General features: G+C 39.5%; 1 protein-coding gene across 1 annotated transcript in view; it reads left to right on the top strand.

Annotated features, from left to right (window-relative positions):
* The window catches only part of RAPGEF3 (Rap guanine nucleotide exchange factor 3), a 466,244-nt gene that overhangs the window by 207,108 nt on the left and 242,904 nt on the right, over window positions 1-16,232 (top strand). Inside the window, exons 6-7 of the mRNA XM_044083866.1 lie at window positions 2,442-2,526; window positions 13,779-13,839. Of these exons, the coding sequence (XP_043939801.1) occupies window positions 2,442-2,526; window positions 13,779-13,839 (146 nt within the window). The remainder of the gene's footprint in view (window positions 1-2,441; window positions 2,527-13,778; window positions 13,840-16,232) is intronic.

Here is a 16,232-nt window from a genome sequence, read left to right as displayed (position 1 = left end):
TGGATCAAACCTGGACTATATGAGATCATTAACAGATTTTAGAATTAGTGCTTTACACTATCTATTGTTCTAGTGAGGTTATAGTAATTACCCATTTAGGAATCACGGTAGCTTAAAGTGTTCAGGCTATGCATGTCCACACAACTTCATTCTCTAGACCTAGTTTAATTCTATTATATCCACTTGCTTCCTGTATATCTCTGAGTACATCACTAAAATGGATTAAAGCTTTGGGTTACCCCTGAAGAAAGCATATGTGCCAGGGAGTCCTACCTTGTTAAAAAATAAATAAAAGTACACTTAGTAGCTGAATTCATTACAAAAATGGTATATAATCTGAATTTTATGGATTTAAGTTTTCTGCTCTGTGCAGTGCATGAATTATTGCCTATAGAAATATATCCAGTGCAATAGTAATTATGTCATGTTTAATGGCAATAGGTGTGGGATCATAAGACTTGACAAAAAGACATACATTAGGATGAAAACAGAAGTTAAAATCATAACAAAATTATAACATCAAAGCTATAGAAACAATAAAACTATAGTGTCATGGAGGTGCTTCAGATGTGTAGTAGTTTGATTAAATAAAACTGTAACTAAAACATCTCATCTGTAGTAATCAATTTCTTATGATGATAAAGATGACTACTAAATCTTGGTTTTGAAGAGTGGTAATGCACTTTTTTTTCCCTTGGGGGGACCCCAGAGTAGGTCTCCATCCACTACATGTCTGTTTAAATTTATTTTATTAGTAGGCCAGGAACTGGGGCTGCCATGGTGGTGCAGCAGTTAACATTGTCACCTCCCAGCAAGAGGTTCTCTGGTTCGATCCTTGGCTGGGGTGCCTTCTTTTCGGTGTCTGCATGTCCTCCCTGTGGTTGTGTGGGTTTCCTCTAGGTACTCCATTTTCCTCCCACATCCCAAAGACTTGCTGTAGGTGGATTGGACACTCTAAATTGGCCCTAGGTGTGATTGCATGTGCGTGTGTGCCTTCTGTGGAAGGTTGGGCGCTGGGCTGGCAACTCTACACTGTAAAACTCCACTGCCAATATGAGCGTACAAGGTGATCCGCTGTGGCGACCCCTAACTGGGAAAAGCCAAAAGAAGAAGAAGTAGGTCAGGAACCAATGGTGTTTGCTTGCCACTTTGGTGAGTCATGGTTTAGTAAACTGTGGAAACTACTATGTAACGTTATACAAGTGATTGTGCTTTTTGCTAGTAAATGTATGACTTACTATGACTAACCACCATTGAAAAGCACCTTGGCATTGATACTAGCTGTTTTGTGCTGAAAGCTTTAGTTAATAGGCAAGTAATTCTGTTACAAACAATGATACATCATTTAATGCAATAGTGCAAACAGACAAAGGAGCACATTTTGAAAATAGAAGGATTAGCATGATGGTAACAGAAGTGTTACAGCGTATACATGCATTTAGCCGTCCGTTACATTGTCGACATACCAAATATCGAAAGCAGTGCAGCAGGTTCTCATATGTCCAAACCGGAGCTAGTTGAAACACACAATACCCCCCCCCCTTTTGACTCATGGTAGCACTTGTTTAGGTGGTAGAGCGGTTGGAAATGTCGCATTCAGTATTTCGTACGACAGTCCGACCATTCACTATTTTAAAATTTGACATTCCGGTTCAGAAAAACTAACATTCGGAGATTGTTTCAGCGACTAAATGCATGTATACCATGTTAAAATGATTAAATATAAGGTTATGAATTCATATTCTCAATGCATTTTTACTGTTATGCTGATCTGTATTTTCGGTTTAACAACATATTGGCAGTTACAGTCTTGGAGATCCAATTTGATGACAAAAACTTTATTGTAAAGCGTATTTAATTAAGATCCTGTGCAATCCAGGTGGAAATGAGCAGCAGTCTTTGCAGCGCTCAGAGATCGTTGTGAGATGAAATCTCTGACCTTCCTAAAATAAATATTTTAGTTCCCTCTATAATTGTCACTGTTGAGGTGACACCCCGACCCTTTGAGCAAAAATGGGAAAAGGGGTTGTGCATGGATGGCTGGATAGATTGTGGTAGGTTAGGAACAGTATGTCATGCCACTCAGTGACTTTGGAAATTATATCACTGAGACAAATAAATGATAACATACTTATTAACATTATGCATTCTTCGGTAAACTGTAAATCAGTGACATCGCTGTGAAAGTAGATTAAAGTCCAAGTTTATTTGCCTAAGCATTTCCTAAGCTCTCATTCTTACCATGATATTGTTTATTCCAAGGATAAGCTTTCAATGAATTTCCTACTATGGTATTTGTAAGTCATTGATCAGGATAAACTGGTACTTGAAAAATCACTGAATCAGTATCTTGTGACCTGTACCTAAAGTGGAAACCAGTATCTTGTGACCTGTACCTAAAGTGGAAAAGTATCTCACAATACAAATGTTGTTATTTTTAGACCTTGCCAACGTACAAAAGAAGAGCTGGAACTGATATTTGAAGAGTTGCTTCATATAAAAGCTGTTTCTCACCTTTCAAATTTGGTAGGTATAGCAACAGCTTTGTTTGTCCTGTATTTTTTATTGTACTAAAGATTATCCATGAATTATCATCTAAAAAAGTGCTATATTCTTTGTTCAGTTAAAATCCATTGTTAATTAAAAGCTTAAAATCTAATGGTCTAATTTTATTGGTACAGGTTTCTTGTGTGGGGTATAAAAATGATGGGTTCTCTGATTATTCAAATGTGTGTATTGAAACAATGACTGGGCTAAGTAGGTGTATATCTATTATCTAACACTGTATCTCACAATGCTGATGATGAGAGTACAGAATTAAAAGCTGAGAATGAAGATGTTCCTACATCGTTGCATGGAAGCAATCAGGATTATAGTGTACTGCCCCCTGGTGGACCTCACATCATACTGTAAACAGACCAGTTTTAGAAGGTGAGATGAATCCATTTGTAACAATTTTATGCAGGTTAATAGTCAGATTTTTGGATATTTATTTTTTTATACTCCTTACTACTGTGTAGTCCATCTTCTATCTTATTTAGGTCCAGGTAAAGTTACCTAACATTTATATAACCTGTACCTTGCTTGTAAGTCCCTTCCATTCTCTGAGTACCCTTTGCTATCCTGATGTGGAATGTATATGTTCCCTGTGGCATGCTTCCTACCACTTCATTTCCATAACATCCATCTACATCTACAACTCGCCTTAACTTCCTATATAGATAATTGTAGGGGGTCAGGTTTGAGCATACCAGATTTGTGATCTGCAAAGATTTTAATAACGCTCTGTGTTTATTTTGTGTTGCTCCCTAACTTTCAGTTTGATTTCTTGTAATGCAACTATTCTACCCACTTCCCTTTGCCTTCTAATTAGTTCTGTGCTCCTGAGATGTTCCATTTAATTTCTTTTAGTCTGCCAGGGCAACTACCCTCATATGAGTACCTTGTTTCTGTTAACCTTCTACTTTGCTGAACCCCCATCCCAATTTCCTTGTGCCAGAACCCCTTCCTAGGCTAGGGTGCCCACTTTAAGTGTGCAGCAATACACCAGCACATAGACTGAGGGTCCTGATGGCTAAAGGTTTGTCAGATTGAACTGCCTGTCCCTTATACACATACAACCCTCCCCAACAACGAGAAATCATGTGATGTTCATCATGTTACCCTGCTGCAGTCATCACACTTGGGTTATCCTACCGTCAGGCGGTCCCGCAGTCGGCCTGAATTCCAAAGTCTTGGTCCGGCGTCGGTTGCTGTTGCTTCTTCCCTGACGTCATTGCGCCAGGGGTATATAAGAGGCATCTGACGCCATTTTCTTCAGTCTTTCTTGCTGTGCGGTGCCCGAAGCAGAAGCAGTTCGCAAGTGCCGGTCAGCCGACACCTGAGATTTTTGATTTGAATTTCAGTCCGAAGTCTTCAATAAAGCTAAGTACCCCATTGGGGAACCTTTTCTTGCCTCAGTCCGATGTCAGAACAATTGCATTTCTTGTGGGAAGTAAATACCTCATAAGGACTTCCATTCCTATTGTCGGTTTTGTGCTAGGTTTAATAAACGAACTATCAAATGCCGTTTTAACTTCGCACGACACTACTTTGGTAGGAAATTTAATTATATCATGCCGTCAGAGCAGCTGACGACTGACATGCATAAAAAACACAAGGATAAAGACAGGCAGCCTAGGAACAGGCCAGACTCCGAGGCCTCTGCTGGGCCTGTCGCCGGTTCTCAGTGAGGCGCCTACGCAGCCCCTGACGATCGCAGAACTAGAACCCCAGACAACTCCGGATTCTCAAGCGGAGTCAACTAGGCCAATGCAGCCATCTTCATTAGGCCCTTCCAACACCGGAGCAGAAGTAGACCCCGGTGCAGTGGAAACACCTTCGGCTGCAGAAGGTGCCTTCAGACTGACTACACTCACCATTAAATCTTATGCTAAGCTTAAAACTCCTTTAAAACCAAAGAAGACTGTACATCAGTCTACAGTTCAAGGCCCAATGCCTAAGAAACAGATGCTTAAAATGGCCGAAGACTTGATTACCCTAATCAGGGGTTCCCATCCCCCTCCTGATAGACCAAGACAAGAGGAGGATTATGCTTCCTCTGACCAGGCTTCAATTTCCTCAGATTCTTCTGAGGTACAGGATTACACTTTTCAGCCTTATGAAGACTCTGATGCTGAAGACTCTATTCCCTCAGCATCTCCCCTTGAAGACTACTCCTTTGGGGAAACTTTACATACCCTAAGGGAACATTTTCACTGGGAAGGCCAGGACTACTCTGATTATAAGAAAAGGCTCCGAGAGTTTCTTTTACTACCCTAGCACAGACCTCTTGCTATCCTTCCTGTTTTAGATATTGTGGATGATTTTTACTTGGAGTCTAGTCTAAATCCAGACTCACTACCTCCTGCTCCAGCCAAACCAGACAGATAGTACAGAGTACCTGACTCACACAAACCCCTTTATAAAAGCCCTGTGGCTGACCCAGAAATAATTTCCCAGGGTCCTAAGGGAGCTAAAGCTTCTCTGGCTAAAATCCTGTGCCTTCTGAAAGGGATTCCGGAGCCCTAGATAGACGGGGAAAGAAAATACCTCAGCTACTCTGGCTATGAGAGCATTAAATTGTCAGTTTCACATGTTGAAATATCAACAATTCCTAATGTCTCAATTAAAACAAAAAATGAGCACACATACTGAACAGTCTGAATTCAAGGAAATGCAGGATCTGTTGCATGCAGCTGAACAGGTGGGCAAACATACTTTACAATGTGGATTTGATTCATTGGAAGCTTCCTGTAGAGCAGCTGTTACTGGCTCTGTCATATGTAGACATGCTTGGTTTAAAGAACAAACCCTTCCTGATCATGTTAAAGCAAAATTATTGGATGCACCTTTACAACAGGATGTATTATTTGGTGTCAAAGCAGAAGAGGTTTTAAAGAAAATGGAGGATAAGGCAAAGTCTATGCAGACGGTCAAGGATTTTTTGCAGGTACAACTCCCTCGTTTTAGCAGAAATTGGCCAACTAAAAACTGGTCCTTTCCAGCTTCTGACAGACCACAGAGAGGCAAATACAGATGCCCAAGGGGCAGAGGTCAGTCACAAGGCCCTTACAAACCTCGCCAATGGGGTACTGCTACCCAGAAAGGAGGAGAAGACAGGCCCCAAGCTAGCAGAAGACAAACACAATGACTCAATCCTACCAAGCAAATCTCTCCTGGCAGCTCCCTTGGGAGGAAAATTATCATTTTTGCAGACAACTGGCACATCATCACAAAAGACAAATGGGTCCTAAACATTGTCTCTCAAGGATACAGATTCCCCTCTCATACCTTACCAAGGAAAAAAGGAATGCCAAACCTGCCACCAATTCAATGGGCAGAGGCACAAAAACAAATTACAGCTCTCAAGGAGAGACATTCAACAGGTACCTACACAGGAGCAAGGACAAGAATTTTACTCATGACTCTTTCTAGTCCCAAGAAAGGACAAAGCATGGAGACCCATTCTGGATCTTTCAGTTCTGAACACCTATCTGCAATTACCAAAATTCAAGATGCTAACACTACAGCAGCTTCTTCCCATGCTGGGCAAGAATGCTTGGCTGGTAACATTGGACCTCAAGGAGGCATACCTGCATGTCCCTATCAGACAAAATTGCAGAAGACACCTCCACTTCATTGCCGGTTCAACGCATTATCAATTCTCTGCACTGCCCTTTGGCTTATCTACTGTGCCCAGGGTCTTCAAAAAATGCCTGGCACCAGTAATTGCATTCTGCAGAGAAAGAGGAATTCAAATATACCCATACCTGGACGACTGCCTTATTCAAGCAGAAAGCAAGGGCATTCTTTTAAAGCATCTGGCATTTGTTAAACACCTTCTAAGTTGCCTAGGGTACACAGTAGACAAAAATAAATCAAAACTAGTGCCCTCACAAAACATAATATTCCTGGGTGCCAGCTTGAATACAATGGCCTAGATGGCTTATCTCACGCCAGACAAGCAACAACAGCTGACTCAATATTTCAAAATAATGGCAACAAAGACCCAACTCCCTGCAAGAAAAATTCTGCAGGCCTTGGGATTCATGGCATCTTGCATGCTACTAATACCATTTGCAAAACTGCATATGAGGAAATTACAATGGTACCTGAAAAACATATGGACTCAGCACAGCCACAGCTTGGAAACAATGATACCACTCATTCCATGCCTTCAACAGGAGTTTCTATGGTGGGCACAGGCATGTCACCTCATGTCACCTCAACAAGGGTCAGCCTTTCATCTTACCCACAGACAGGCAAACTATGACAACAGATGCATCGAACTATGCCTGGGGAGCACACATGGCAGGACAGTGCATTCAGGGCAAATGGACTACAGATCAGAGTCATCTGCATATCAATCAAAAAGAAATGCTAGCAGTACAGAATGCCCTAACAGCTTTCAAGGACCTCTTACACCCAGGACAACTAACAATAAAGATTGACAATACCACAGTAATGTGGTACATAAACAAGCAAGGGGGCAAGCATTCCTACCCTCTATGCAGGCAAGCAATGACCTTGTGGAACACTGCAGGTTCAATTACAAGCACAATTCCTGCCAGGAAAGAAAAACACATTGGCAGACGACCTAAGCAGAAACATCATGGATCCACACGAGTGGAAACTAGATCCACAAGTATTTGCAATGATAGTTCAAAAATGGGGACGCCCAGACATGCATCTGTTTGCAAGCCCCCAAAACTACCAACTTCAAAAATTTTGCACAAGAACATTCCATCCACAAGCTTGGAAAGTGGACGCCCTCTCATTCAGTTGGAAAACATTAACAGTGTATGCCTTTCCTCCACTGCCTCTTCCAGCAAAGGTACTGCTGAAAGTCAGATTAGAGAGACCACAAATGATACTCATTGCACCAGACTAGCCACGCCAGCATTGGTATCCAATTCTAAGGAACATGGCCCACAGCCCATCATGGATTTTACCACAAATTCCTCACCTGCTCACCCAGCGAGACAATCAGATTCTACACAGCCAGCTCAAGACTTTAAACCTGGCTGCATGGCAAATTACATAAACAACCAGCCAACACCTCTATCCAAAGCAGTTATGGATGTCATTCTGGAGGCCAGGAGGCCCAGCACCAGGAAAACCTATTCTGACAAATGGAAAAGATTTTGTGCCTGGAACCAGGATAAAGGCCAAGATTGAACCAGCTTTTTCAGCTGATTTAAAATTTATTTCATGGAAAACTGCCCTGCTACTAGCAATAACCTCAGCTAGAAAAGTCTCATAGCTACAGGCACTAATGGCAGTGGAGCCTTTTCTCATTTTTCATCAAGACAGAGTCTCTCTACGAACTAAGCCTTCCTTTATGCCAAAGGTGGTATCCAGTGTGGCCCTAAACCAAACCATTCATTTGCCCACCTTTTTCCCAAATCCCCAGAACAAAGGAGAAAGACTCCTGCAATCTTTGGACATTCACAGGCAATTATGTTACTACTTGGATAAAACTAAGGCTTTCAGAAAATCTGACCAGCTCTTTGTAGCCTATGCTACAGGATCACAAGGAAAAGGTATCTCAAAACAGACCATTTCTAAATGGATAGGGCATTGCATACGTTTCTGCTACACGCATCATGGGAAAGCGGTACCTGCTAACATTAGGTCCCACTCCACCAGGGCTACAGCTACATCAGCAGCCTTTCTCAGGGGAGTGCCAACCAAGGATATTCTGGAAGCTGCAACTTGGAGATCAGTGCACACCTTCACCAAACACTGTCACTTACCTCTATATTCTAAGATTAGAGCTGGTTTGGCCACTGCAGTTTTGCAGGGCCTACTAGCTTCTTCTAACCCTGTTTAACTCCACCTTCCATCCTTAGCTTTAGGATTCAACCCAAGTATGATGACTGCAGCAGGGTAACACGATGGACATAGTACAGTTTTGTACCTACCATAAATTTAGATGCTAGAGTGTTCACCCTGCTGCAGTCCAGGTTACCCTCCCTCCATCCCCTCTGAACTAGCTGAACTTATCTATACCACTCTATCCTATACAACCTCTGTGGTGTATTTGCTTGTGCCTAAAGGTATTGTTTTATTTTTATCTAGCTATATATATATATATATATATATATGTATATATATATAGATATATATATATATATATATATATATATATATATATATATATATATATATATATATATATATATATATATATATATATATATATATATATATATATATATATACATATATATATATACATATACATATATATATATATATATATATATATATATATATATATATATATATATATATTTTGCCTACCTATTGGGTGCACCTGACATCTGGGGCAAGAAAAACTGAAGAAAATGGTGTCGGATGCCTCTTATATACCCCTGGCGCAATGACGTCAGGGAAGAAGTGACAGCAACTGACGCTGGTCCAAGACTTTGGAATTCAGGCCGACTGCGGTCGCTTGATGGCAGGATAACCCAAGTGTGATGACTGCAGCAGGGTGAACACTCGAACATCTACATTTATGGTAGGTACAAAACTGTACTTTTTCCCTTACCATAACATTTGGCAAGTAGCACACATACCTGCTAGGCAGTGCAGGGGATTAAGGCTCTATGATTAATAAAAGGATTTCTGAAACTTGGCTATAAGGTTTGATTCCTGCTATCTTTTTGCCAACTGTATTACTCAGCATGTATTTGATCAGATAGTACTCCTTGCTACTGAAAAGGGACATGAGTGCAATGGACTTAGCCTGGTTAACAGATGTATAAAATAAAGAAATTAGAAATGTATTGTACTTTTATCCAAATTAATTTACTAAGGTGTGTGAGAGTTCATGGCATAATGCTAAACAGCCGAACATCAGACTCTGTAGCACTGAACATTATACATCAAGCCATAAAACAATGAAAGCACAAAATAATTAAAATAATATGTATTCAACATTTTCAATTAAACAAATGGGGGCATAGAAGTCTTAGAATTTATTCTCGGCTCCAAGAGACGCTCAACATATTTCAAACTGAAGGTTTGATACAGTTTAACTTTTTTCCATATTAATTGATTGGGGTACATAGGGGTTCATGGTACAATGCCGAACAGTTAGACATCAAATCCTGCAGCACTGAGCACTTCATATTAAATCATAAAAAGTGAAAGCACAAAATATTGAAACTTGTGTACATTCAGCATTTCCTGTTTAGCAGACACCTAAATCTGTTACTTTAACTGCACTGAAACCTGCGAGTTTTTTCTTTGCTAAAACAGCTGCTGAGAATGTTTCAGCCTAAAAGGTTTTGCTTAAGGTATACACCTGTTTGACAGATCATACCTTAAGATATGGTAATGGACTGTAATTTACAGAGGGGGTCATAGGAGGTTACAATGATGGCCGTAAAGCCTTTCTACGCCTATCCATCCCTACCCCAATCTTCCCAATTATCAGTGCCCACAAACTAGAATGGCTTTGGTATATGTATGTACTTTGAGGCATATGCAGGCTTCCCCTGTCCATAAGGGACACAGGCAACAAGACAGGGTAAATTTGCAATTTCCCATCCATTGGTCCATGGTTGAGTTTGAATATGCTTAGGGAAGAGCTCTGCTTCTCATGAATGGGGAGTCTGTTCTAGAGAAGGGGAATCTCTGAGATACACACCTGTTCCTCCAACATGTTTTGTTTATGTTACAGGCATGGTTTACATCCTTAGATCTGGTTATTCTAGTGCTGTTTTCTTTGTAAATGTATAGCAGATCCATCAGGGATGGATCAGAGAATGCCTTGTAGGTTAGGCATAGACTGCCCTTCAGTAGGTCAGGTACATTCCAAAAGGTGCATTGTACTCTATTATTGGCCTAATGAGGGCTAGGTGTAGGGGACTATGATCTCTTTAAATCTGGATGCCACACTCTTACATACAGGTTGTGCCATGTAGAAAGATTTTTTCACTGCCATGGACACCTGTGATCAAAATTCTGGTTACCATTAGCCTGACTTCCAACTGGGTCTACTCTTAAGGGAGTATTATCACTGTTGTAATTTGCAGGGATAGTTGTCTTCCCAAAGGGTATAATTTTTTTCATTTTTTTGCATTGAGTTTTGGAATGTGTGTCGGGCACCAGTTATTTGTCTGTGTCATACCCTCATGTATGATATCCATATCTTAGGAAGATTCAGTGATTGCACACCACTTGCAGTCATCAGCAGATTTGGTCAGCCAAATGCTCTCTACATTTCTCTTGGCTTCAGAGAAGTATATTGTGAACAGGAGAGATCCCAGTACTGAATCCTAAGGGATACTATTAGTAACAGGTCTCTTGGTGTATGTGGATTCTTCCACCCTAACTTTGTGTCCTATCCATGAATCATTTGGCTATCCATCAGGTGACATAGGGATTTATGCCTGAATTTGTGAGTTTGTTTATAATCCCCAAGTGAGGAATTGCATCAAATGCCTTTGCCAGGTTGAGGTAATCAGTTTGCACTACTTTACCTTCATCCATGGCCTTAGTGATCTTTTTGAAGAAGGCTATCAGGTTTAGTTGGCATGACCTGTTCTTGTAGAAACCAACCATACTGTGATGGGTCCAGTGTTTGAAGATTTCTTATGTCTTTCTTTATCAGGTCCATAGTAATCTTTTCCATGGCCTTGCATATAAGTCTAGTCAAAGTTATGGGTATTTAGTTGTCTGGATCTGTTGATGGTCCCACATTCCTTAGGGATGAAGCCTGTCTGGAGGCTGTAGTTGAACACAAATTCTAGTGGGCCTGACATACCATGTTTCAAGTTATTTTAGGGCCTGTTAGGATATTGTCAGGAACCATCTAGTGGGCCTGATAGGCCATGTTTCAAGTTATTTTGGGGCCTCTTAGGATATTATCACAAACCATCAATGGTATTTGTTTATTTTTTTGTTTGTTTTGTTTTTAAATTTCATCATCTTCAGACAATGGACAGGATCCTTTACTAGACACCCAAATATTTTTTTTCTGTAGCATCCTTGTCACATGCGGGACTGTCTAGCACAGTCTGCCATGTGATAGCTATGCTGTTTCACACAGTAGCACTGCAGCATTTACCATCACTCTTCCCAAAGAAAGTCGGTATGTCCAAACATGCAATTAACATCAAAGAAAGAATACATTTATTTTAGTTAGTAGAGTTCAAGTAAAATATGTCTGCAAAGTATTTGCAATTAATTTAGTTACCATGAAAGCTGTGGAAAAACTAGACATCTAAAAAGTGAAGTATCACATGTCCCAACATATCCTTGCACTGTCAGTCTCCAAGTTTTTTTGTAAACAAGATACGAGGGCTAAAAACTACTATGAGAATATAAGGCAGGGATTCTTAAGACCCTCACAGATCAGTAGCATAAGGACCTGGGAACCTATGAAGCAAAGTGAACACCACTGCTATGGGCTGCCCACACCCACACATGTTAAGTACTGTTTCTCATAAGGTTTCTAGTACATGTCTCTTACTATGTTGTTAGCTAGCCTTGTAACAACTTTTGTGCCGTTTATGTCCTTTCAGATAGAGGTCAAAGAACTCACTAATTTAAAATATGGCTTCACCCATTGTTTATATGCAGAAAGAATCTCTACTTTTCTGTTATTGAGCTTTTTACCTCCGCTTTCCTTGCTCTGTGAGCTTATCTTACTATCTTATTCCAGTTATTTATTTCATAAGTTATCTAACGTAAATAATTCATGGTTTATTTTAATATTTGTTAAAACTATAATAACCACTTTGTGTGTCATCTTTCTCTATGGTTTTCCTTCTAAGATGCATTTTTTCATACTAAATCCAAACTGTTATATAGTACACCATTTCTACAGTTTTGCCAAACCAATTTCATCCCTTCACAAATTCTTGGGTATACTGCCTGATCCATATCTTGCTAAGATACATGGATACATACATATTTTCCTTAAAAATCTCTCATAGTGTAAATAACATAGAAAGGAAGTGTTCTCATCACTGACCTCTTCAGGACAGAAGTAGTATTACCTCCTGTTCCCACTTTATATCATGACTATCATGGGCTATACATTTTTCACTAAGATGGCTACCTTGACACCTACTTGATATTGAAAGTATATAATTACACTTCTATTGTGTTTGCCCTCTTCCTAATGTTTGATTTGGCCACTTGTTTGTCTATGCTGATTTGTTTTGTATTGACTATTTTCTTAATGTGTGATTTCATCAATTATATGGCAGTATTCCTTGGGCAGATCCTGAAAATCATCTTCTAATATCAGTGCTCTTATACTGCAATAACCAATGACTGGGTGTGGTATATTGAAGATTTACCCATGGTTGGTTTGGTTTAATCATGAGGGCGAATATATCACACCCAGGAGCTGGTTATTGCTATTATACAATGACATTATTTAAGAAAAAAATTACTTACTTTTCTTAAATAATTTCTTTGTGTAATGGCACTATGGTGTTCTTCCACTTTCTTTCCATACTTTGGGGTTTTCTTGATGTACTGCACATGCATATGGGATTTGCATTCCCATGGTTATGCAGTACATCAGTGGTTTGGAAAGGAAGTAATATAGAAAGGAAGATCTCCACTGCTTCCTTTTTTTTAATAAATAAAGCTTTGAAATCCAGACAGTTCAGAGGTACAAGAGAGACCATCCGAAATACAAGGAAAATCGGGTACCTTTCTTTAATTTTGCATAATGTACTTGATTTTCATTGTATTTTCTCTGTCCCATCTCTCTTGTATCTCTGAACTGTCCAGATTTCAAACTTTGCTTATTTTTTATTTTTGAGAGCTCAAGTAAACTAAAAAGCCATAGCAGATATTAATAGAAGAAAGTTTGGGTGAACAGACTTTTTTCTATTGGTGTATGCTTGATTTACAATGGGAACGCTGGTTGGGCTGACCAATCAGCATGCATGTTTTTGAATGCTAATGACCTGTCATTGTATAATAAAAGAAACAAATACAATCAAAATAAAGTTCCATAGCAGTGTATTAAATGGCCACAGATGATGCGCTGGGAGGGGGAATCCTAGGACACACCATTAAAAAGTAAATATTCCCCTCAGCTGAAAGGTATCTGCACCAGCCTCATTCCAGGGCAACAGGAGAAGCTGGTGCAGTTGGCCTTGAATGTGGGCACTGGGTAGAAAGGCTGTGCAACAGAAGTTGCTGGATTGCTATTGATAAAATCTGTAATGGTTTATTGATTAAGTGTTCTGTTTAAATTGCAGGTGAAGTGGGAGCTGGCCTCTGTCCTGGTGTTTGAATCCCATGCAAAAGCAGGAACAGTCTGTAAGTAATAATCATCCTGTAAGTCACTGCAGAGCTAAGCTTCTGGATGCAACTAATTCAGATATGCATGAAACTTAATTATAATACTTTATGTAGACATACTGCTGATATTTTTATACAAGAATCATGTCCGGAAATTCCTTTGATTCCTAGTTACTTATATTATACATAGTACTACTACACCTGTTTCAGTGTCTCCCATGAGGAGAAAGAATCAGACAGATCAGCGAGCTGTGACTTAGTCATGATATGATAAATATTTCCCTGAAAGTGGATGAGCTGAACTATTTTAATGGAAAAAGCCTTTCCTACACAGAGCTGTAGCTAGGTCAGATGGTGCATGTGGCAAAACCCCCATCCAGTGACCTCTCCAACTATGCTGAGGATCAACAACAAAATATTCCTCAAAGGTTGTGGGCAAAAAGTAAAAAAAAAATGGTGCTTTGTTGTGACTTTCATTAACTGTAGCGAAGAGCTACAGTTCCTAACAAGCACACATGTACTCAGATAGACACACACACACACACACACACACACACACACACACACACACACACACACACACACACACACAAAATGTGTGATCAGCACTCCATAAGAGTTTCCAGTTGGTCTTTGACTTGGAAATCTGCAAGCAATATTAGAAAAAATTAAATTTGCTGCAAGAAAAATTGAAGTTCAATAACTGACAGGAAACTGACACACTGCCAATCGCATCCTTTTACATCCAGAAAAGATTGTCATTTAAATGGAATGTCTTTTTGTATTTATTTGTGTGTGTGTGTGTGTGTGTGTGTGTGTGTGTGTGTGTGTGTGTGTGTGTGTGGATAGCAAGGTTATAAAGGTTAAGGTCATAGCATTTTATTTGAGAAAATTGTACCTTCAGAGGATGAAATATTCTCTGATTTGTGGCAACAGCTTTAATTTGGTGGTGTCTTGTACCTGTCACACAATCAGGATTCAGAAATCTATCCAATATATTATAATATCCATGGCAACTGCTTTTTCAATAACATTAAAAGCATGCTGCATTCATAATGATTAGCTATAGCTAGATGTCCTCTACTGAGTCATGAAACATCAGCCCAGATTTTATACCATGTGTAGATGATGATGTGCTCCTAGAGAGACCAGATATTGACATAAGCCTACAACTGACAGAAATGTTGGTAGACTTCAGCAAGTCACTATAAAGTAAGTACAAAACTAAAAGCAAGTACTGTAAAGTTAATGTACCAAATTCTACAAAGCAGTCACCCAATGGATGATCTACATCACCAGAATCAAGTAAATGTATTTATTTAACATTTGTTTACCAGGAAAAAAGCCAGTTTTCAGCAGAGGCCCGGGGAGAAACGCTCTAGATGCATGTCTTTGAAATGTGGGAGGAAACCCACATGAGCGCAGGGAGCACATGCAGATTCCCCATAGAAGGCACTCCAACCTCTTGCTGCGAGGTTACAGTGCTACCGCTGTACCACTGTACTGTCCAAATTCCCACTAGAAAACATTAACAAAGGATGTAAAATATCTGCACAATATCTTTTATAACCCAATAAATATAAGATAATTCTATATAATTTTACTAGCAAAAGATGTACTGCTTAATATAGGTCCTCCAGTGACACGTTTCCATTAATAAAAAACAAAAGATGAAGTCACCTTCAAGAACAAATATGGTTAGGATCTAGAGTAGGAAAGATCATAAACTTGGACATCATACATGACCTATGCAATTTGACAGAAAAACTGCAGGCCATTATAAAACACTATTCACAAGATACACTTGTATATCTGAAACTTGTCCTTAAGGCCATATAAAAACAGACCCCTCCCAGGCTACAATGTACTTAGATAATGATAGGTTCCCACAAACATTCAGGAGAAGATGTAATACTAGGATCAACTCAAATTCACCCACTCCGAAAAGTAATGCCCTTAGAATGGAAATAAAAAAAACATAGCAAAACTATAAAAAATGTGCCTGCACACCCCTATATATCCTTTTGTATATTAGGAAATTATATTCCATCAGGAATGACATTCACTATTTTGGAATGTACCCAGAAATAGTTACTGAACAGTACCATGTTCAAAGTAATTTGTGCAGGAGATACAAGTATAGCCTGGTCTGACTCTTTCCAAATAAATTCTACTGCGTGGCTTAAACCAATTAATTATTCATCCAGTAGACAAAACACTTTGGATAGGACACTAGTAACATAAACTGAGAGTATTCCTGTTGAAGGGGGACTGACTTATAATATATGTAATCGTCAATCAAAATTTGTCATTGTGAATCTTGTAAAACTTAATATAGCCTACTGTTGTTACGGTATAAAGCTTCAAAAATGTACACCATACCTTGATCACCCATCAGGATACGATTAGAG

This window comes from Protopterus annectens, chromosome 9.part0 (assembly GCF_019279795.1).
Source record: "Protopterus annectens isolate FY-2018-M chromosome 9.part0, PAN1.0, whole genome shotgun sequence".
NCBI lineage: Eukaryota > Metazoa > Chordata > Ceratodontiformes > Protopteridae > Protopterus > Protopterus annectens.
This window is presented reverse-complemented; position numbering and strand designations above follow the sequence as displayed.